This window comes from Misgurnus anguillicaudatus, chromosome 6, assembly GCF_027580225.2.
Source record: "Misgurnus anguillicaudatus chromosome 6, ASM2758022v2, whole genome shotgun sequence".
In the NCBI taxonomy this organism is placed as follows: domain Eukaryota; kingdom Metazoa; phylum Chordata; class Actinopteri; order Cypriniformes; family Cobitidae; genus Misgurnus; species Misgurnus anguillicaudatus.
In genome coordinates this window covers 31,834,975-31,859,590 of record NC_073342.2, presented here as the reverse complement: position 1 = coordinate 31,859,590, position 24,616 = coordinate 31,834,975, and the positions used below count along the sequence as shown (strand labels likewise).

The following is a 24,616-nucleotide window of genomic DNA, read 5'->3' as shown; positions in this document are numbered from 1 at the left end:
ACAAAATATAAAAGTATGTATAAAATATGAAATTATAAGTATGTTTTTGCTGTTGAAAATATATATTACTATTATGTTTTTATTCAAAGTTTTTTTTCCAATGTGAAGTGAATATAAATGCATTAAAATTAGTGCTGGGCAAAGATTAATCGCAATTAATCGCATACAAAATAAAAGTGATTTTTGGAATAATATATGAGTGTTTGCTGTGTGTAATTATTATGTATATATTATATAATATAAAAAACACATTCATGTATGTATTTAAGAAACATTTACATGTGTATATATATTTATTTATATTTTAATATATTATATATATTGAATATATGTATGTGTGTGTGGTTAAATATACATAATAATTACACACAGTACACACACATATATTATGCAAAAAAACCCACTTTTATTTTGTATGCGATTAATCGCGATTAATCTTTGCCCAGCACTAATTAAAATACATTTATTTTTAGGCCAGAAAAATATTTTGGTTAAAAAAATTTTTAAACATATATTTCAATGCATATATTTTTTTGGCAATTTTTATATATTTTAAAATATCTGAAGAAAAAAAAGTTTGCTGTATTGGTAACTATGTAAGGGACAAATAAATAAATTGAAAATTTAAAAGCACATGAAAAAAATTCTATAGTATACTTTAGTATGATTATCTTGCCATATAGTAAATTTTAAAGTTTACTTCGGTATTTACTACAACTCATCCAGTTAATACTACAGAACACTAGTATGCATTGTACTAGTATACTAGTATAAATAACAAAGTGTAATAATTATTATGCAATGCACTACAATTTAACACAATTTGCTATTAAGTATGCTACGTTTTTTATGGAAAAGAAAAATTGATGCTTTTCTTCTTTAAACAAATCTATGCTATTTTATCTTTTATTTATGATTGTACTGTATAGTTATTGTATTAAATTCCATCATTTTCGAGATATGAATGTTTTCAGTGTTAATGTTTGTCTTTATATTTTACGTAATTATATTAATTATTTTACAGCCACTTTTATGACAAGGTGCAAGAATGTCTAAATGAACTAAAAGACAAACATAGGACATTCAAACTGCTACTAATTTATTACAACAGCTCAATTATCTGCTCTTATATCATTACAAATGCAGGTATTTAAGGCTTTGTAGATAGTTTTTGTTCTTTTATTGATGTAATGTCCATACATGTGTAATGTAATATATCTGGAAATCAAACACATTTTGTACAATGTTGTAAAAATCAAACATAGCTGTTCTGTACATGATATATACATTAAGATAGGTGGTGGTTACCCACATCAAAGAAGTCATGAAAATACAGTAAATTTAAAGGGGAAATAAACATTTGATCCTCAATATGTAATGTGATTGTTTTTGATCAACTCTATATTGTTATACGGTGCTTTCAAACATTCATATGAGAGAATAAAGATACAAAATCATGTGATAGGATTTGATTGACCAAATATGACAGCTTCATCCTGAAACATTTTTATGTGCAGATTAATTGACCCTTGTAAATAATTACTACTGATTCTCATTAATATTTATACTGTACATTGTTTTAATACTGTCTGAAAGTCTATAGCCTATAATAAAGTATTTAATGTCACTTAATGTATTAATGATGCATATCTGCATGGATTCAAAAACTCTAATTTGCTTCCTTAGAAAGCAGATGTATTGATTGTTTGAACCGAAACAACAGTTTCTATTTTTAACATCTACAGTTTCGATTCTGTTCCTCTCTGCCACCGGCTGGGCAAAGGGTCCGAACGGAGAGATAAAGAAGTTTTAAAATGCTTTGTTTGGAGGACACCTTCAACCCTTGAACTGAAATCAATCCAAAGGCCAAAGCACATATGGAAAAGATTTTAAGAAGTACATTTGGGTCAACCTAAAACTTAAAAATGTTTATAAAGACAAATTTGTGTTAAAATAAATGACTATTAGATCTTTATCAGGTGCTTTCTCTGTCTCACTGAAAGTACAAATATCTCACAGTTTGATCAGATCGGCTGGATTTTAGAGATAATAAACGTTCACAAACTCTGGCCTGTGACAGCAAACACTCAAGACATCAGTTGCATCATTGCAAAGGTCTTCTGGGTAATTTGGCTACCAGTATTGTGAGGTATCATGGAAAGGTTTAACAGAAGATCCTCTCACAGCTCCGGTTCTTTCAGGACGGCTAACAGTTCGACTCTTTCTCGCTGACAGGAAAGTAGCCGTCTTTGTTCGAGACGCCTCGTTGCCGTAGATTGTCGCCATCGGCCACAAAAATGGCCTGAAGTTTTTCTTGATCTCGTCTGGTCCTGGGCAGGTCTGGAGATGGAGTGGTGAGCTCATGAAAACGCTGGGAGCAATAAAAAGGAGAAAAATGTATACAAATGCAATATTTTAGTAATATTAACTTGATTTAACCCATATGGCAAAAAATCAATTTCTCGGGCCAAAAATGTTTAAAATACATTTTTTAGAAAGTTAAATACATTTTTGATTTTGAAAATATGTTTCAAAATGTATTTCAGGGGCAACAAATACATTTCAAATTTTACAACCCATACAAAATATAAAAGTTTGTAAAATGTATAAAGTATGTATAAAATATAAATTATATTTTCAACATCAAAAATGTACTAATATATAATTTTTACCTTTTTTAAAACCGGTTAAGTTTACAGGTTTGAAGTTTTTCTTTCAATGCGACGTGAATATAAATGCTTTAAAACATATTTATTTATATGGCAAAAATACATTGGGGAAAAATACATTTTTGTAAACATTTTTAAAATATATTTCAGCACATATATATGTTTTTTAAATATATTAAAAGTCATTTTGAAAATTAACTTTTTTGCCATATGGGAACTTAAGAATGGCAAGACAAAACTTTCAATGTCTTTAGAGTTTCATATAGGTCAACACAGACATACAGATTTATTTTAAATTATAAATAATTTTTAAATGTAATAATCCATGCATGGTGAAAGAACTAATACATGAAATAATGAAATAATCCTACTATTCAACTTTGGATTTTGCCAAGCCCTTTGGCATACAATCTCTGCATTATACCAATAATATATACTTCAGTCCTGTTAGTAGTGCAAACACAATGAGCAGATTAAGTGTCACTCACCTCTTTGAGCGAACCTTTGGACGTGCTCAGTTTAGAAACAACCCACAGAGGGATACAAACCATCGAGGACAGAGCCAGCAGCCAACCCAGCGTGTAACCCCACCACGGGTACACATATTCATTATTATACTTCAGAGGTGTGTATTTGATCAGGGAGAACGCGAACGTACCCTGCCATGAGACAAAGACACCAATAAGAACAAATCAGAGCACTTTATTCATATCTATATATCATGACCCCAGATTCATGTGGCCTAATACGTCCTTCTCACTGTCCATACAAAAGGCGACGAACAAACAACGGTAAATCAGGGTTTCTATCATTTACATCCTCTGGTCTCCTTCCCTGGACTTCCCATAGACTTAAACACGTGATTTTTACCGTTTTGGAATCCATTCAGCTGATCTCTGGATCTGCCGATATCACTTTTAGCATAGCTTAGCTTAATCTATTGAATCTGATTGGACCATTGGCATCGCACTCAGGGCTCTATCATAGACCCGGCGCAATGTGGCGCAATGCAGCGCAATGCGCAACGCAAGTGTCTTTTGCTAGCGCAATGATCATTTTTAATGTTTAGCGCCACGTTGTTTAAATAGCAAATGTATTGGAGCCCAATGTTGCACCCATGGGCGATTTGGTCTGAAAATGAGGTGTGTTCAGGCGCATTGTTGGCGCGTTGCTATATTGAGGCAACTAAAATAGACTACGCCATTGACCAACAAAAACCTGCTCTAAAGTCTAAAGTCTATGGCACAATATGTTTTTGTTATTTGATGAGCGCGTTAGAAATATGCGCCTATAAAAGGGACGACGCGGGTTTGCTTATCACACACATGAATGCACAGCAGCACAAAAAACGCTTTTAAATATGAACGATTAAATGATTGAATGTAAAAGATTATTATTGAGTCTTTTGGACATAAATGAGGACCGATTATGAGACGTTAGCAATTAAAAGCCTGCTATTTTTACTTCTATGACCAAAAGAAAACGGCTTTTAAAGGGTTTAATCAAATAGCGAAAACACAATTATTTAACATTAATCTTAAACTGGTGGTCTTCTTCCTCCGCTTAGTTTTTCAGTTTACAAAGTTTGTCATCTAAATAGGGATTAGACATAGGCTTTTAAAGGGGATGAGAGCTGAGGACCCTCAAAAATGACCAAGGAGTTTTGATATTTTTCCTATTTAAAACTTTTTCAGATTTTCTAGGCAGATATATAGGGACTATATTCTCATTCTGGCGTAATAATCAAGGACTCTGCGGCTTCAACATGGGTGCAGCAGGCGCATTGATATTACGCAGTGCCTGAAAATAGTCCCACGCTATTGAAAGTTACCAAGCTATTTTCGACTGCTGTGTAATATCATTGCGCCTCCTTTAGCAACGTTACGACAGCAAAGTCCTTGATTATTGCGCCAGAACGAGAGTATAGTTCCCAGCCATATAGCCTAGAAAATTGCAAATTTAATTTGCTAAAAGTGCTAGCGCCATACACGGAGATCGGCTGAATGGATTCAAAAACGGCAAAAATCACGTGCCCGACTCTAGGGAAGCTGGAAAATGAGCATATTTTCAAAAAAAGTGGAGTGTCCCTTTAAGGGGCTTTTTGGTATACTTTTTTTATTTATGTAAATATGTTGTTGAAGTTGTTTTTTGTTTTTGAATTTTAATTTTAATTTCATAAAAAGCAAATGTTTAATAATAATAATAAGCAGACTTTTTCCATGTTTAAGTGCTATGATTGGGTCGCCAGTGCTTCTATCAACCTAGAAAATGTGAAAAAGATCAACACAGTAATTTAGTTTTGGTAAACCATTCTCTACAAGCACATGTAACATGTTATAATAAATTATTTATATGGTATTTTGAGCTAAAACTTTACATATCTGAGGACACCAAAGATTTATTTGACATCTTAAAAAACATCTTGTGCCATGGCCCCTTTAAATAAAACCTATTTTGCATAAGGCATGAGGTTTTGGTTGGCCATTGGCATACTAAACAAATAAGCTAACAGTTTGATTATGCATGGCTAGGCCTGTTGTTTGTTATCGTTGTTTGTCCATTTCAATCCCCCAATGGCTTTATAGTGCTAAACATTAGCCCAATGTATGCAAAGTAACTACTTGAGCACTAGTTAAAGCCCAAATTATGCAAAGTTGAAATCATTTGCTGACAGCTTGGTTCAATCCCATCTGCGCCCCTGTATTTTAGAATAACTATAAAGTCCAAGAAAGCTCCGTCATCTGTGTTGTAGTGCACAAGTTTAAAAGTACTCACAAAACATGTGGCTGGAGTAAAAAACATCCAGCAGTATTTAATATAAGGCCCAGGACGATATCCAATCATATCCTCAATATTGTCGTAGAATCGATTAGCACCTGAAAATGCACAACAACTATCTGTTAACTAGACATGCAGTTTGCTAACTTCTGAGTCAACATCTAAACTGAAATAATTTCTTAATATGATTGCATTCTGGGATTTATCCAAAAGGGCACAATACCTTATGACAGTCTGTGATGTGTAAGACTTTATCAAAAAGTTGTGACATTTTGAATATGCATTAAAAGAAAACTTTCCTTAAAATTCAAATGAAGCTCTTGTGTGCAGTGGTTTGGAACAAAATAAACCAGATTTGGATATTGCACATAAAATACAGAAGGGTTAAGGTCTCAGACTCACCGTAAATCCAGGCAATGACGACCGTCTCAAAAATAGCAACAAAGAGCAAACACATTCCACTCGCTGCATAGTAGTCAAACAGCTGGAAGACATACATCCCACCCTGAGACAGACAGATTTGTTAACGTTATGTACAGTAAAAATCCTTTATCACCATCTGATGTCATCACTTTACCATGCTATCAGCCATATGTTTTAAATGATGTGTGACAGAAATGAAATTGTACCTCTGTAAGCATAATGAGACCCACGAGGAAGGACACAACAGCCACGACGAGAATGAGAAGCTCTCTGCGGTTCTTACGGCGAAAGATAGTTGGATGCATGTCCACCATCGCTGTCACCAGGCTCTCCACACACACAAACTGAGACCGAACACAAACACACATATGTTTAAAACCTGCAGCACAAAACCACATCGGTGTCTCCAGAATGAAGATTCACACCTGACTGTCTAATCCCAAAAGAACAATCATGATGAAGAAGAAGCAGGCCCACAGCGGAGAGACGGGCATCATGGACACGGCACGCGGATATGCAATGAATGCCAAACCAGGACCTGAGAGAGACCATGCAGAACACAACACATCTCAGAAAGAAGGATAGACTACAAAAAGCTCTCTTTAAAATATGATTTGTTTCATTTAGGGTGAATATTTCATAAACATGACTGGCAAACACTAAAGCATTTCTTGTAAAGTTGTTTTGAAGCAATGAAACATTGTACTAAACAAATAAATGTGACATCAGCATTATGGTTATCTGCAACGCTCACCAGACTCTGCCACTTCCGAAATGGGAACGTTTTGCTCGTAAGACATGAAACCGAGAATTGAGAAGATGGCAAATCCAGCGACAAAACTCGTTCCACTGTTCAGACAACACAGAGCCAAAGAATCTCTACAGAGGAAAAACAACAAGACCACAACTCTGTTATGAGAAAGATAAATAATGTATGAAATTTGATAAATAACACGCTTATGATTTCAAAAGTTTGTTTTCTTCTGCATCTCAAAAAGATTTATTTATATAAATACTATTATATACAGGCATCTGTGGCATTTTTTCCCAAAAAAAGTTTGATATAATAAACCATGTTCAACCCAAAACCCTATCTGTTTTTATTAATTTAAGGGTCATTGTAGCTAATGATAATAATAATAATATTAAGTGTTTAATACCGGCAAACCACGAAACCATGATAGTTTCTGAGATGATTATCATACTGTGGAAATCTCATACCGTTACAACCCTTATTATACCTCAGGGCTGTTAAATGCTTTATTCTGATTGTTTGAGAAATGTTTCACGGGTATGCATTATTTTTGAAAAAATGCACACCTGACCTGTCAAATGTCTTAAATAACCACAAGGGCAATGTCTGTGATTACCGTGGTATAAGCAGAATCAATGACTAAGGTCAGGCCCGGATTGGCCATAGGGAGAACCGGGAGGATTCCCGGTGGGCCGGTCTGTTTTTTTTGGCCACGAGGGCCGGTGTCGTCATGCCACCGGGATGACGCGTATTTGCGGGTGAGAGATGTCCCCGCCGCTTTATGCACAAGTTGATTGTGTCCCGAGTCCCGACCACTTATTGGAAGAATTCTTGCATTAGGGTGCATTGACATCTAAAACGCATGGGAAACGCAGGACGTGCCGATGTCTTCTGGTTTTCAAAGCGCTTACTTGAACACGAGTTTTGTTTCAGACGCGTCTATATTGAGTGCGCTTGCCGGCCGCGCGTCTATATTTAAAATAAACTTGAGCGCGTCTTTTGAGTGCGCTTGCCGGCCGCGCGTCTATTATATTTTAAATAAACTTGAGCGCGTCTTTTGAGTGCGCTTGCCGGCCGCGCGTCTATTATATTTTAAATAAACTTGAGCGCGTCTTTTGAGTGCGCTTGCCGGCCGCGCGTCTATTATATTTAAAATAAACTTGAGCGCGTCTTTTGAGTGCGCTTGCCGGCCGCGCGTCTATATTTTAAATAAACTTGAGCGCGTCTTTTGAGTGCGCTTGCCGGCCGCGCGTCTATATTTTAAATAAACTTGAGCGCGTCTTTTGAGTGCCCTTGCCGGCCGCGCGTCTATTATATTTTAAATAAACTTGAGCGCGTCTTAATACAAACGGGCTGGCCTCTAAACGTATTTTTTTTATCCAAGTCATAGATGAATTCTCTATGAATAGTCATTATTCATCGTTTTGTTGCAAGAGGAACAAAAATCTATTTGATGCAAAACTCATTAGTTTCAAAAGTATATCCATGATGTTTTCTTTTTTTTAACACAATGTAGGCCTACGTTATTTAGCAATAGACATGATCTAAGTACTAAAAAAAAGATACAGATTATTTCCATTTGTTTCCAATGCATACTTGATAAATCTTGCTTGTGTATTGTATATCAGGGGTTTCCAAACGTTATCAACCTGACAGTTAATCTCAAGACTCACCATTTTTTAGAAATAGAAATATAGAGGAAAACACAAACACATTTGTTTCCTTTAGTTTTTGAATAAGTTTACTTTAGTAATATTATGGTCTTATGGTAGGGCTGCATGATTATGGCAAAAATTATAATTGTTTCCTGCATTTGCACGGAATATGAAATTATATATTTGAAAAATACAGTGAATTGCAAGGCTGCAGAGAACAGTGCACTACTGCAGACTTATACTACTGAGGGTTTAAAGATATTATTTTAATAGTCAGTCGTGAACTAAAGTGGGCCGGTCTAAGGCATGAAACTCCAGGGCTGAAAATGAGTCCCACTCCGGCCCTGACCAATTTCCTTTGAATTATTTTAAAATAATGCACATCCATAGTGTAACAGCACTCCGCTGCGCTCGGGTGTACATTATTTACAAATAATTCAATGGCTTGACGTCAATTATTCTTTAAAAAACAAAGTTAACAATGTAAAACTAGTTAGTAAAATTTGAGGACAAATTTTATGTTGGCTTGAGAAAGTCTACAAGTATAAAATAGTATAAAGTTTGCTGAAATGTAGATAGATAAATAAGAAAAAAGATAAAGGAGTGTCTGTAAAGAGATAGATAGAAAAAAAGAAAAAAAAGTTTAAGTCAAATAACATGAAAAGTTCAGGGGAAAAAATTTCAAGCATTTCCATCACACTGATTTCATGCGCATTTTGAAGTGTCGCCTAAGAAACGAGTGATGGAAACACCAAATTTTGATTCGCAAAAAAGTTTTAACGCTCGCTTGAGATGGTTTTACGCAAAAAAAGAGTAAATGCGAATAATTGGAGATGGAAACGCAAACGCATTTGTCGAATAAATTCTGACATAGCGAACATTAAACTCACATGACTGATCATCTAGTTGTATCAGCTGATGTTGTCTTTATCATATATGGGGCTTGACGTCATCGCATTGCCCTTGCTGTTAGTGCCTGCATCAAAAAGTCTACATTTCTTCTTTTGTGCCCAGCATTCAGTTTGCAATTACAAGCTGCACTGCTAGTTAATTTATAACTTGCCCAATCCTAACTTAATGCACTCCTGTCTCCATTTTCTAAGTGTTCCTTGTTTTATTTCGTCATTTGTTCGAACAACTTAATGTAAATGCACCTAAAGGCACTTTTCCATTGCATAGTACCCCACAGTTTGGTTTGGTTTGGGTCGGGTCAGTTTACTTTTGGGACCTTTTCCACTGGGTGCAGTACGTAGTACCCATTACTTTTTTGGTACCACCTTGGTTGGGGATCCAAGCGACCCGAGCTGATTTAAAACGTGACGTGAAAACACAGTAGGTCACTGATTGGTCAGAGAGAATCGTCACTACCAGCGTCATCGCTGTAAGATTAGCTTTACCTTCATGCTAGCTTGCGCTGTCTCGAGCAAACATGTTATCATCTGTGCTCTGCTGTAAGTTCCCAAACTCCCTGTTAGCGATGAAAAACATCCACATGTTGAGAATCAGGTACACCATAACAGCTTTTTCCAAACTTGCAGTTTGTAGCGCCACATTCACGATGCGCACGTCCGCATATATGCTTAAATGCAACTTTAATGAGGCTCAGCGGAGCGCCGTCGACAGCGAGACAGAGGTAGTTATAAACGCGATGTGCAAATTTGCTATTTGTGGTGGTCAAATTTAATTTTGTGGCGGACTAAGAAATAAATGAATGTATGGGAATGTACAACGAAGCTCTCACTTGTATGATGTCACAGCAGTAGGCAGCACAAATATAACGACACGCCTATAATCCCTCCCACTGCGAAGTGATACTAAACTTGATGGAAAAGCTAACCAAGCCAAAGTGAGGTGACTCGACCTGACCCAAACCAAAATGTGGAGTACTATGCAGTGGAAAAGCGCATTCACGTTTGTTTGTTTTTCTTTTATTGTGAATTTTGAAAAGATTTGCTTTACATTTGGATGGAAACCGTGTATTACTGGAACTGAATTTTCACCTGTAGCAGTTGTTGTTGTATTTGTTGTAGCTTCCGAGTGCAGTCAGACAACCCAGACAGATGGCGTATGAGAAGAAGATCTGTGTACCTGCATCCATCCATACCTACAGAACATCACGAAGAGCACAAAGAGGTCAATTTGTGATGTTTTGGACATCTGTAGCATGCATGTGTGTTTAACATTATCTCATGTGTGTCTTTAACAGATTTTACACGACATAATTGTGTATATGATGATCATCTTGGAGCAGACACAAGCAGGAGATGATCTGTGACTCATAGTTTGGCCTTAGGTCGGAGGCCTGATGAAAGACTAGATGCTTTTGTTGGATTCCTAGAGATTTTCTTATCTCTTACAATCTTTCATTAGCTGAAACAGGTTTTGCTCGGGGGAAGAACGTGCCATGCTGATGCTATTAGCCCGTCAACACGGTTTGTGTTTCGTAATTGATGATGATTTGAAGTTTTTATGACATGACTTTAATAATAGCAACAGATGCTAAAGTAAACATTACTAACTGAATATGTATGGGACCCTGCACTGCAAAAAATTTATGTTTTTGTCTTGTTTTCAGTAAAAATATCTAAAAATTCTTAAATTAAGATGGATTTTCTTGATGAGCAAAACAACACAAGAAAATAAGTCTAGCTTTAAAACCAAAAATATCAAATTTAAGTGATTTTGTGCATAAAACAAGCAAAAAAATATCTGTCAATGTGGTAAGCAAAAAATCTTGAAAATTTTTCTTACACACTAAATTCAAGAAAAATTCAAGAAAAATACAAGAAAAATTTGCTTACCGCATTGTCAGATTAAAAAAAAAAATAGACTTATTTTCTTGGGTCGTTTTGCTCAACAAGAAAAAGCATCTTAATTCAAGAGTTTTTAGATATTTTACAAATATATAAAATTCTTAAATCAATTTATTTTTTTAATGAGCAAAATTACAAAAGAAAATAAGTCTAGATTTTAGACAAAAAATATCAAAATTAAGTAAATTTGTGCTTAAAACACGCAAAAATAAAAAATATAATATCTGCCAAACTTTTCTCTTAAACACTTAGCTCAAGAAAATGTTTTGCTTGTTTTTAGCACAAATTAAGATAAAATAAGATGTGATCCTAAATCAACGTTTTAATCAAAAAACCCCAAATTACCCTTAACTTGACCCTTAAACACATTTTACCCCTTAAATTAAAATGTAAATAATCGTTTCAGAAGATTAAAAAAAAAAAAACTAACCTAATCCTGAATCTAACTAACAATCTGCCAATTCCTCCAGAAAATAGCATGAGGCGCACTTGAGAGTTTACATTTACTTCAGACAGAAATCCTTTGGATTAGTTTATTTCGAATTGGGGGACATATTGGACAATATTGTTTTTGTGGCAGTGCATGTAGTATTTTAATTTGAATAAAAACCAGGACACCCCCAACTTATATTTTTGTGCTTTATAGGGGGGTCCCTCAATGCTCATAGGACCACCCCAGCCCCTCTCAATTCAAATACTAAATGAAAGTTGGGGAGGAGCACGTTCAGATAATTATACACAGGTGGAAACATTCAGCAATCAACCATGAGAGGGTACATATAGACTCAGCAGTCTTACCTCAATCTATTGGCAGTTTGCAGCATCCCCCCACCACCCCTTCTCCACACTTCTAGTTCTAAAAACCCGGACAGCACGCCAAACACACATTCAAAATTACTCTAATGATATGTAAGTGTGAACTCGTGAAACCTCATTGGTACAGAAATGAGAAAAAATACCTTACACTTTCCCTAAAACCTCACATTTATCACCTGAGGTCCAGAACCAATGAAAAAAAACACAGATGTCCGAACAAGACCCAATGCAGAAAAGTGGACCATGATGCTAAAAAATTCTTATATTAACTTCAAAAACATTCAAGTTAAAGAATGCTGGGATAAGTTTGTGTGGCCGAGTCGTGGCCTGTTCTCAGATATCACATGGGGTGGTAGAGGTCTTCTTCTGACGTGAACGTTAGATCACAGGTCAAATAGACAGATGGATGCAATCATTACAGGACACAAAACAACGCATCCCTACTGTGTATCCTGCTCTGGGACAAATTTAAACACCTGGGTAGACAAAACCACATGACCTCGGGACACCGTGTGTCCAAGAAAAAAACAATTAGCTTTTGTTTCCATAGAAATTAATGAAGCACACTGTTGTGTCCATCCAAACCATAAAGCTTCATTTATAATATGCACATCTTTTAAACGGACTGTTCACACAGTCACCATTCCCAAAAATAGGAAAATATTGCTTCTGTCAACACTTCAGGAATATAATTGTGATCATTTTACTCAAAAATAGTTTTTAGAGAACTGGGATATAATAAATGTTATGAGACCTGTGGATCCGCTAATCGTCCAAGATCAGGATAAAGGTAGAACTGGATCCCGCGGGAAGCTCCGGGCAGCGTGACCCCTCGGATCAGCAAAATTATCAGCATCACATACGGGAAGGTTGCGGTAAAGTAAACCACCTGATTGATGGAAGTCAGTGACTTAAAATGGATTTATGAATTTATACAAACAAAAATGAACAATTTCAAGTGATGGGTGATGTACTTTGCCAGTGGACTTGACGCCCTTCCAGATACAGAAGTAACAAAGCACCCAGGCCAAGAGAAGGCACAGCGCCAGATCCCAATGCAGCGTTCCGATCTCATCGATTCCAGAGGAGATCCGTAAAACTCTCCTCCTGCCGCGAGACGGACACACATGAGAATCACACAATGCAGAAGTTTCTTGTAGAGTCACCATGCAGATAATTAGGATAAAAACAATCCCAACACTTACTCCCAGAATTCAATGACTGGTGAGGTTGCGTTTTCCATGTGACTTTGGTCAATTGAATCATTTCGTCTTTGGAATTCCATGCAGGACGCTACAGAAAACAACCAAACAAGGAATTTCTTACTCTTTGATGAGTTTATGTATCTGTAATATTGAATAAAATGTAAAAGTGACTGACCGGTGTTCCAGGTGTTGTTGCAGGTAGACCACGGCAAAGTCCAGGTGAAGGAATTTGAGAGATAAAATATTCCCCATGCCAAAACTATTATATAATAAAAGTTCAACAGGGCCACAATCACCTGAGTGGCATAACCGACACCTACAGACATAACACAGAAGAGAGAGATATAAAACTGAGTACTAAAAAACAAGAATAATGTGTTTACTTAAGCGACAAAGCCTTTCTAAAGATAATTTTATAAACATTATCTTTTTTAATTAACATATTCAAACTTTGATCATAAAGATAAAGTTCATACTTGAAGCGGTGGTATCCCAGACAGGTCTAAAGTCTAGTCCCAGACTAAAATACATGTTTGAGCTGTCTTAACTGAAAACAGATTGTACTCGCATATATAAAATATATCAGTGTCATTGTTTTGTCTTAAGATGCACATCAGTATTGTTTTTTGTAAAAACTACTTAAATTTCCTAATACAACTAAAGCCTGGTCCTGTCTTAATCTAAACCCTGTCTGGAAAACCGCTCTTAAGATAAGACTTTGATAACTCATTCCCCGCCAGCCATTTTTTTTAAAAAGTTGCCCACTAGCATTTTTTGTGATTTTCACAAAAGTTTCACAAAATGTCTTCCAGGAAAATGTTTTTCTAAAAATATATAAACATACAAATATATCAAATGAAAAAACAGACCCAAACAAACAATAAACAAACAAACAAACAAAATGGGAAAAAATGGTAACACTTTATTTTACGGTGTCCCTGCCACACATGCCACATGTAACTACCACAGTAATAACAGTTAATTATGCATAACCACATGCAACCAACCCCAAACCAAACCCTAATCCTAACCCCAACCCTATAGTAAGTACATGTTGTTAATGATTATTACTAAGTACTTAAATGTATAATTACACTGTAACAGTGATACTGTAAAATAAAGTGTGACCAACAAAACTTTTCATCCTATCTACGTATATTTTCTCTCTGCTTATAACCTCTTAAATATGGACATTTTTCTTTAAAAAGATATTTTTTTAGCAAAAAGCTGAAATAATTGCATTTTTGTGAAGGAATTTTGTTAGAGATCAGATTCAGAACGATTATCAAAACATACACAGAGCTTAAAATTAGTAAATAACATTTTGGCTTCAGTTTTTTGAAAAACTTGGTAAGTTCGCCATCTAGTGGATAATCGCATTATTGCAGATTAACATAAAAATGTTCCCGCTTATTACACAGCTATTTGCTGCACAAAAAAGGTAAGGAACATTAAATATTGATTTAAAATATTTAATTAACTTATTTTTATCATATGCACATCTTAGGTGAGGAAAACACTTTCAAATGCCATGAACACAATAAACTGTACCTGTCCTACCCAGTCTCACAAGGTTTCGTGATATAGTCACGTAATTTTTTTATTCTTTTTTCGTGATATTATCACGAATTTTCACGTTTTCCACTATTTTCTTACCATTGTCGCTTCGGTTTAGGGTTAGATTTGGTGCTTGCATTAGAATGTCACTTTATAAATTGGTTTATACAATTTTTTCTGATTTATTTTTTATATGTCGCCTGGCGTTAGGGTTAGAGTTGGGTTTGGGTAGGGATGTCATTTTAATCTATCCCTAAACCGAAGCGACAATGGTAAGAAAATAGGACAAAACAGTTGATTTACCAATACGTGATAATCACAAGAAAACATGAATTCGTTATACGATCACGAAAAACGCGGAAATTCGTGACAATATCACGAAAAAAGAATACAAAAATAAAGTGACTATATAAAGAAATTCTGTGAGACTGGGCTAGAATGGTGTGTTATTAGTTTTGAGTGGTTGTTATCTGGGAATAACAAACTTGCAAATGTCACAATTGGCCAATCAGAATCAAGCATTACAACGAGCCTTGTATTTATATAGAAAGCAGTATAGCAGACAGGACTCAATGTGTGAGAAGAGTTTGCCATAATTTTAATTTCCAAAATGTTTTACTAAATATTTCAGTTTGATACCATACAACGATCTTTACATTTATATGATAGTATTGGAGAACCTTGAGTGTGTATGGATGCATTACCCACAAACTACACACTGATTTATTAAACCAACCACAATATGAAAATACTTCTTGATTTAAATGGATATGAGTTATTTGGCACTGACTTTCTGTTTGGTAAAATGAAGATTAACCTTCAAACAGTGGGCTGATTTTCCTCCAGCAGGTGATTCCTCCCTCGCTGGTGTACTGACCCAAGGCGACTTCCAAGAAAAAGACAGGAATACCACAGGAGAACAGAAAGATCAAGTAGGGAATGAAGAACGCACCTGGAGGGAACAATCACATAAATCAATATTTCAATAAAGTTTTTTTACCATGATATTTTCCATAAAAAAAAATCACTGTATTCTCATACCATGGCATTTACATAAACACTATGGTACACTATTCAAAATGCTGTGTTATTTTCAAACCAGTGTTGCATGGGTCAAAAAAGGACGAATTAACCCAGAAATTTTTTATTTTAAACAACCCAGCATAGATTAAATTGTGTTTGTCCCTTTTTGAACCAACGGTTGGTTAAAAACCATTGTAGGCTACTTTTGTGTGTTAATTATTCATCTTAAAAGCAAAACGAAAGCAGACACAACTTCCTAAATGTTTCACATGTATCTCTATATGGACACATACCACAGGTCGATCAAACAACAGCTGTGACCTTTCACCTTATGAACGTCTAAAACTTTCATCTGTGACATCCGGAGGTCAACACCTGACAAACACTAAACACAGATCTCAACTGTGTGACTGAATCTCTCAGACTGTTTTACATTAACTTTGTTTAGACATCATGTAGGGTTGTTTATACAACAAAAGACATTTTACACTACTGAGCTTCAATAATGACAAATAAAATATCATATATAATACAGACTAGAGATGCTTCAATATATCGGCCAATAATCGGTATCGGTCGATAAAAGTTCAGTTTAAAATCAGTCATGGCCGATATATCTGAAGAGAACAGAAAAATGCAATGAATTTGAGCTCTGTGTATAGAAAATGTAAAGAAACATCACTAGTTTAACATTCAATATTAATAGTCATTATGTGCATTAATAGCATTCAGAAAATTTAATTTAGTTAAATTATCGGTATAGGTATCGGCAAATATCGGTGTGAATAATCAGCATTAGTGGAAAATGTTGCTAGCGGTGCAACTCTAATATATAATGCTCAGTTTATAAGAAATATTTTGTGTCCCTTGAATTAAATGAACTGTTCCTTTAATGCCACAGAGTACAAAGTTGTGCAAGAATTTCTCAAATAGACTTCATGCACTCAATGAACCAGAGTTTATAATTCGACCTGAGCCGACACGTCCTGCATTCAGTCTTTAAATCGGTGCCTCTTCTTTACCTGCAGGCAATATATACAGAGTACTTTAGTTCCAAGTTTGCTAACAAGTGAGCACTTAGGAGAAGTATCCTAGTAATCCTCAGGCTGTTTAAGATCCAGAGAGTATCCTAAAGCAAAGGATGGTCGGAAAATCCATCAAACATCTGCTCCCACCCGAGAATCATCTCAATGTTGTTTACATGTGAAACTCTTACAGCATTACTCAACCTCTCACACACACACATAAAGATGCCATCAAACATCAAGAATTCATTTATTTTAAACAGTACTGTTTGAGAGATGTTTTGCACATTTACCACAGTAGTTCCACGGTTTCTTTAAAGGGGCTTTATTAAGCAAAATAATCCACAAGGTGTTTGGACATAAATGTGTGTTGGCACTATGTGAACACAACAACCTTATTACCAATCCTTATTTTTTAAATCCCCATTCAACCAGAGCAGTCTCATTAGATATGCTTTTTGGATTTTCTTGTTAATGTGATGTCACACTAACAAAGACCCGCCCACAGCCACTGACTGACTGGTTCATTTATTCAAATTTTTTTCAATTTGTTGTTTGCACATTATAGTACTAATTCAACTAAAGATACTTTTGTCCCAGACTGTACAGGAATCAGATCTAATTTTAACCAAAGGCCGCCATAGCTCATTTGCATTTAAAGGTACAGGCACTTTTTTACTCTCGCCCAAATAGGGGCATCTTGAACATGCTATAATAAATGATCTGTGAGGTATTTTGAGCTGAAACTTCACAGGCACGCCTGAGACTTAAATTACATCTTGTAAAAATATGAACCCTTTAAAGCTCCATGTAAACACTATAGGAACACAGTATATACTGTATTATTGTATCATGTAATATCACTACATAATGAATCTCTTCTCACCTCCTCCATTCTTATAGCAGAGATACGGGAAACGCCAGACGTTTCCCAATCCGATGATTTCTCCCGCCACAGATAACACAAACTCAAGTTTGTTGCTCCACTGACCGCGCTCGGTCATCTTCTCTTCTGTATTCAGGACGATCTCCAGCGGCCGGCTCGGCCCGTTTGATGCCTCCCCCTTGGTCATGATTTCTTTTTCACCTGTTGGAAATAAGAATAAAGCTAATATCTTATTTTAGTTCTTGTTTTCACAAGCATCTCTAAAGCAAGAGAAATGAAAAGAAATGTGTAAGAAAATTAAGTTTATTGGATTAAGTTTACTTTTCTTATCCAACCCAAATGTACAGTAGGATCCCATGCACATCTTTATATTGACAGATGACATGAGTATTGTGATGTGGTAAAAGACCTCTCTTTGTCTCCAGAGCAAAAGAGCGACTCACAGTGTTCATTTCTGTCTGCTTAAATTAACCCATTCATCCCCCATGCACCTCCATTTGATCCGCCAAGAGCAGAGCAAAAATCCAAATAAATACAGTAAGGAATATTTCTCTTATACTTTGACTTTCTTTCATGTGGCTCTAACAGGTCAAAAAAGACTGATCTGCAGATGTTGTTTCAGGGTTTTAGTTCAGAGAGGTCAGAGGTCACACCAGCAAGAGACAAATGTCCCACATACCACCAACAGGTTTGGTGGACGTAAGGTCAGAGGTCTTGAGAAAAGTTTCTCTCTGTTCTTTGACATCAAGCACCAAACAGATCCTCTACCACCACAGCTGGCCAGTAGAACGATTCATGAAATAAGACATTTAAAGGAAATGTGAGTCACAGAACATATTTGAGATTGACAAATAAAATCTCTTTTATGTCTCAGTTGTTTCTTCAAGACTCCAGTAAGAACAAATGAACATGAATACAATGTACAACTACGTGGATCAACTGATTTCACGTGAGCCACGTTGTTGTTTTCAATCCACCATTGGGTCGAAAATTGGGCCATTGGGCCAAATGTTTATATTTGACCCAACAATGGTTTAAAATGACCCAGCATATGTTAAATTATATCCCAATGGCTTGATTTGTACATTTATGACCCAACGTTGAGGTAAAAATAACCAAGCATTTTTTAGAAAGTGAGAGATCTCTGTAACTTCTCAAACTAATGTCAAATTTGGATCCCAATGTCAAAATCAAAGATCTCAGTATTCATTTTTTTAAAATATATATTTTTATACTCTTAGAAGATCAAATAATTTATGTTATCCAGATTCATTTTATAGCTCAATATTACTCTTTTACTCTATGTTAATATTTGACCCAAAAATGGGTTAAAACAACTCAACATATATGTTAAATTATATCCCAATGGGTTTGTCCCTTTGTCCCAAAAAAAGTTTGTCAAAATAAGTGCCGGCTGCAGACGCGTCTAAACGTTTGCCAGATACTCGCTTAATCTCATAGGGAGTGTCTTGCGTGTATTTTTTGAACGTGAGCGTCTCTTTTGTCTACTTATTCGTGTGTATATACATATATATTATGTTTTAATCCCCATTGCCTTCCTCCCAAGGGTTTTTTCCCCTCCTAAGACTTTTCACCCGAAGGGTTTTTCTCCTATGGGGTTTTTTCAACCCCTGGGGAGTCTGCTGACATTGGCTTAACTTAGCATACTTTACATACGTTACATTATTACTACGCTCGCTAAAATTGTTAATCTTAACCGCTGTATTTTGCTGTGTTTTTCCTGCATCTATTAATGTAAAGCTGCTTTGAAACAATTAAACAATTGTGAAAAGCTATATATAAAAAAATTGAATTGAAGCTGAATCATCAACTGTAAACAGTTTTGATGCATGTGCAGGAGGCACTTATTTTGACAAAACACGGTATGCACATGGTTCACATGACGTAACAAACACATATTTTGAAAACGCAAGCAACACACATGACACTCCGAACACTTATTTTGAATTTGTGCCCCTTGAAAGAGCAGTCACGAGCCGCCACTGGTTTTAACCCAACTTTGGGTCAAAAAGAGACAAACCCAACCTGTATGCTGGGTTGCTTTAACTCATTGTTGGGTCAAATATAAACATTTCATGGGTTTATTTAACCCAATGTCTGGGTTTGTCCCTTTTTGACCTAATGCTGGGTTGGAAAAAGCCAAGCATTTTTTAGTATGTCCTAAGAAATGTTAGGAGAAATCCCTGACACAAGTTAAAGCAACAGAAGCCAAGTCTCGTGTGTTATTAGAGAGAAATCTCTAAGTAAACAACATCTATATGAGATCTTTAGAAATGCAGAAGTGTTCTTGATGCATGTAGATACTTGTAAGATGGGCTTAAGATGGCCAACAGCCAACAGCTGCCGATTACACCTACAGACGGAAAAACACTGGGATATCCAGACAGAAATATCATCAAATAATTGTGTTATTTATACTCTGGTTTGTGATTTATACTCTTTATATTAATAGCTATAACACAGCCAAATGTCCCATTGAGAATCATCATGAAGCTCATTCATTCATTCATTCAAGTTTCACAGTTATAGGATTCATTTGCAAGCAATTTCAATTGAAGCTTAAAAAATTTGATAGATTTGCAATAAAAAGTGTCATGAAACATTTTCAGAGAACTTCACGATGTCTCAAATTTGCAAAGATGCCAAAGTTTGCAAAGATTATAATACAAGCCCCAACATTTCATGAACAAACTTTAAAAAAATCTCCACTGACATTATGAACTGTTTTACTTGAAACTGCTTTTGATAAGAATCTACTGCAGTAAGAAACTGCGATTAAGTTTGTTTTTACGCTCATCAAGTCTGCGATTTATCTCTATAAACATTTAAATCATTTAAGAGAAGCTCACCTTTCATTAGGACCTCTGTATATTCTCAGGTTTTGCTCTGTAATGTGAATGGTCTTCTGGTTTAGTGAAATCCGTCAGTCAGCTCGTGATTGTCCGAGTCCAACTCCTCCTCTGACACCTCCCTCTCGCTCCCATTCACAAAACACTGGGCACCCATGAGGCGACCGAAGGGAACTGAAGCATTGCATAACATCAGCACCCAACGCTCGTTCTGTCCGTACTGAAGGACATCAGAGAAAAGAAAACATTACGGTTCTCAAAAGACCACCCAGATCAGACCATGCATTCAGGAGAAGATCTGGATTCAGCACATAGACACTGTATATTGGTTTAAATGGTTTAGAAGACACATTAGATACTTTCTTTCATTTTAGAAGAATACACAAATGGTTTATAAAGGAGTCCTTGCAGATATCAGTACAGATTAAAGTTCCTCCTAAAAGATTTTGCTGTTAAAGGTTTTCCCATTGAGCACCTTTCTTTTTAAGAGCACTGTTTATAAAGTTTTAAACGTTGACTGCCATAAAATCATAAGGGCTATGTTAGTCATCTTAGTGATCAGACATTAACTTTAACTTGGTATAGTAAAATGGGCTTGAATAAATTATAATAAATTACTCTCTTTAAACATGGCCAAATGAGCATCCCCTCAGAACACCATAGCAACCACTCATAACACCCTAGCAACCATCTGAATACCACAGCAACTACACAGACCACCCTAGGAACCACGCAGAACAGTCTAGCAACCATCGGAATACCATAGCAACCACTTATAACACCCTAGCAACCACCCAGAACAAGTAAGATACTAGAGACCACCTCAGCATCAGTTTAGTGTCATGAAGGAAAGTTTAGTTAAAATCATTTCTTCTAGTTGATCTTGAAGTGAATGGAGTGCTTACTGAAGTTTATTCGTCCCTGAAGTTTCTTCTCTTTGTTTCTTGTTTCACTCTTTGCATACTGATGATCTGGAGGAGTTGTTTTCTCAGTGATGCCCGTTCAGAGGAATCTATTCAATGATTCACAGGAGAAATGTGTCTCTGTTTCCTGTTGGCACCTCAGCCGTTTTCTCATCTCACCATTAAATTAAATCAAATCTCTATATCATGTGTGTCAGAGCCTGATTCTTGTTTAGCTTTAGATATCGTAATATCTCAATTGAAATCAATGTTTCATGAAACAGAAATTAAAAAGATAAAAATACATTCCTGAATTTCTCACATTTCAAAAAAGTGTGTGTTTGTAAATGCAACGTTTATATTACAATATGACAAATGGTCAGCACTTATGAACAACACATCAAGGGGACTTTTACGCATAATCCAGAGCCTACAGTTGTATACAGTTGTATAAATATTATTATTTTTTACAAATTGAAGCATATCGTTAAAAATTTGTTTTTATATTATTTATTATTTTATATTTATTATTAAAATATTATTTTTATAATTTTTTATACATTATATCCTAAAAGTGAAAAGTTGATCAACTTAATAATTGATTTCAATTTTAACACCTACAAAATTCAACTTAAAGGCAGGGTGCATGATTTTTAAAAAACACTCGGGCCTAGTCTTCAGCCCCCCTAAAATTCTGCCCAGCCCCCCTAAAAAACTATTTGATTCATTAATTTGTGATCGCTTCAGTCCCCTATAAAAACTCTTTAGAAAAGGCGGCATGCTGCGTCAAGTTTCGGCTCCTCCCCTGATCTGAGTCAGCATGGATTTAGCGCGTTTTTCAACGCCGAGCAGAGCAGATTATTTCATGCAGTGAAACAAACACCAGGTGATTGTGAAGTTTATCCTTTTATAAAGCTTGGTTTTTGTGGAAAAACTGAATCGAAAGTGCAAATCAAGCTTTTTATGGCCATTTCACCTTATATTTGCAGTTCTTTAAAATAACTTTTTTTTTAAAAATCTAATAATATAAGTAAAGTATAGATTATTAAATATATTTGTTTCATTTAAAATATTAGTATTTCAACATTTGAACTCCTTCCTTTTACAGTATAGACATAGGGGCTGTTTCCCAGACAGGGCTTAAGTCTAGTTCAAGACTAAAATGCCTGTTTGAGTTTTAGTTCTAAAGTAAAAGGTATGCTTGTAAAAAGTACATAAACATCCTAATATAACTAAGGCCTAGTCCTGGATTAATCTAAACCCTGTCCTGAAAACCACATCATACTGCATCTTGACAACTCAGTATTAAGGTAGATCACTTGTTGGTCAGTCCCCCTTATTTTAGATCTGTATAAATTTGTTCCCAGATTAACACAGTGGCTATATCAACTAACAATATTAACCTAAGATTAGCAAATCCGGTTTATGTTTACATTTATGTTAACACACACATTCTGGTTAAAAGTTTATTTTATTTTGTAAAAAAAAAACCTTATCTAAGATTTCTATGTGAGCATAGAAATGCTGTAAAATGATGTGTTTGTACTGGAAATGTGTGTCGTGTATTTGCAGTGAATAATGAATCAGGAAGTCTTCATTGTAAAAAAATCTCCATTCCCAACTGAAAATTTTCTAGTCCCATATATGAAACACAGGGAATACAATGGAATAGTAAATTGCAGTAAGGTTAGTAGTATACAACCCTACCCTAATAGTCAAATAACATTTTTTTAATAATACCCTTACTGGGGGCTGAGCCCCCCTAAAATGAAAATCCTAAAATCGCCCCTGCACCCCGCCTTTAATAAAAGTTGAAAAACTTTTTTAGGTGTTACCAATTGAAGTAAATTTTAAAGTTGATCCACACTGTAAAAATGCAACATTTTTGTCAAATCAAAATATATTTTTATGTTACTTATACTTAACATATTAAGTTAAACAATTTCAACTTGTTTTTATAAGTTATGTCAACTTTTTTGGTCAAAACCTAAAATTCGTTGAATTGACTTGCAAAACCAGTGTTATTCTAATTAAATGAACTTAATACTGTATTACAAAACAAATGTATGTAATTGTATTTGAATCAGCTCAAATTAAATATAACCAGGACATAAAGATACTTTACAATACTTAATGCTTTTTACAGTATGAGAACAGGATATGAAGAGAATGTGCTTTGAAATCTTCTGGGATTATCGTTTTGACTCGTGTCCTTCAGCTTTGAGAGATTACACTTGTCCAAGCGTATTGTTTCACATTGTGATTTTGAAACATTCAACAATAAGGAAGCTGATGTTTTTGTCCACTTTCCCAAATGTTTTCCACATCATTTTCCACAGGTCACTGACTTAAACCGTTTATCCTAAGAGAGGAAGCCGTTCTGTCTCTTTCATTTACCATCACCTCGTCTTAATCGTAGTAAAACACTGTAAATAATGAGCTGATGTGTTCTGAAAGACCCGCTGAGCACAGTTCATGCTTGTACTGTTCTCCTTAAAACACAGCTGGATACTCTTGCATAAAAGATTCAGACAGCAGCCAAAATGATGAGGGAGAAGAGAAGACATACTGCAAAAAATTACTTTCTTACTAAGTATTTTTGTCTTGTTTTAAGTATCTAAAAAGTCTTAAACCAAGATGCATTTTCTTGATTAAAAAAATTTAATTTAAGTGAACTTGTGCTTAAAACAAGCAAAAATTTTGCTTGTTTGCAGTGCAAGAGATTTTTTTTGTAAGAAACTGCACTGCAAAAAATGATTTTCAAGAAAAAAATTCTTAGTTTTGTCTTGTTTTCATTAAAAATATCTAAAAATTCTTACATTATGATGCTTTTTACCGAGCCTCTAACGTGACATTGGAGTAAAAAAAATCTAACGTTTAGTTTCATGTGCTCATGCGAAACCTTCATGCGCAGACTTTTTTTTTAAGTTTAGTTTTGCGTGCTACCCGTAAAACTTTCGCATAAGCATGTGAAACTAAGCGCAGTAGTTTCACGTGTGCACGCAAAACTAGACTTCATTTAATTTTTGCCCCATGTCCTCTTAGGGGTTCCGTAGCTTTTTCTTGATGAGCAAAAAAGCAAAAAAATCTTGAACATTTTTCTTAAACACTAAATTCAAGAAAAATTCTAGAAAAAATTGCCTACCCCAATAAAACATTTTTTTGCTTGTTTTATGCACAAAATCACTTAAATTTGATTGATATTTTTGGTCTAAAAACTAGACTTATTTTCTTGGGTCA

At 35.3% G+C, this 24,616-nt stretch overlaps 1 protein-coding gene across 2 annotated transcripts; it reads right to left on the bottom strand.

Annotated features, from left to right (window-relative positions):
• Positions 1 to 1,165: 1,165 nt before the first annotated feature.
• slc6a13 (solute carrier family 6 member 13) lies at positions 1,166 to 20,673 on the bottom strand. Of its 2 annotated transcripts, XM_055192567.2 has the most exons (15): positions 20,475 to 20,671; positions 17,605 to 17,805; positions 15,488 to 15,622; positions 13,289 to 13,429; positions 13,114 to 13,201; positions 12,883 to 13,015; positions 12,663 to 12,797; positions 10,280 to 10,383; positions 6,625 to 6,749; positions 6,296 to 6,408; positions 6,077 to 6,214; positions 5,850 to 5,952; positions 5,445 to 5,545; positions 3,158 to 3,328; positions 1,166 to 2,371 (listed from the first exon to the last, which is right to left on the bottom strand). In XM_055192567.2, exons 1-15 carry the CDS (start codon positions 20,479 to 20,481, stop codon positions 2,207 to 2,209), a joined length of 1,860 nt encoding a protein of 619 aa, XP_055048542.2. In that variant the 5' UTR covers positions 20,482 to 20,671; the 3' UTR covers positions 1,166 to 2,206. The 2 variants fall into 2 exon arrangements, with proteins under 2 accessions (XP_055048542.2, XP_055048541.2); XM_055192566.2 differs by having other exon boundaries at positions 13,114 to 13,429; positions 20,475 to 20,673.
• Positions 20,674 to 24,616: the final 3,943 nt, after the last annotated feature.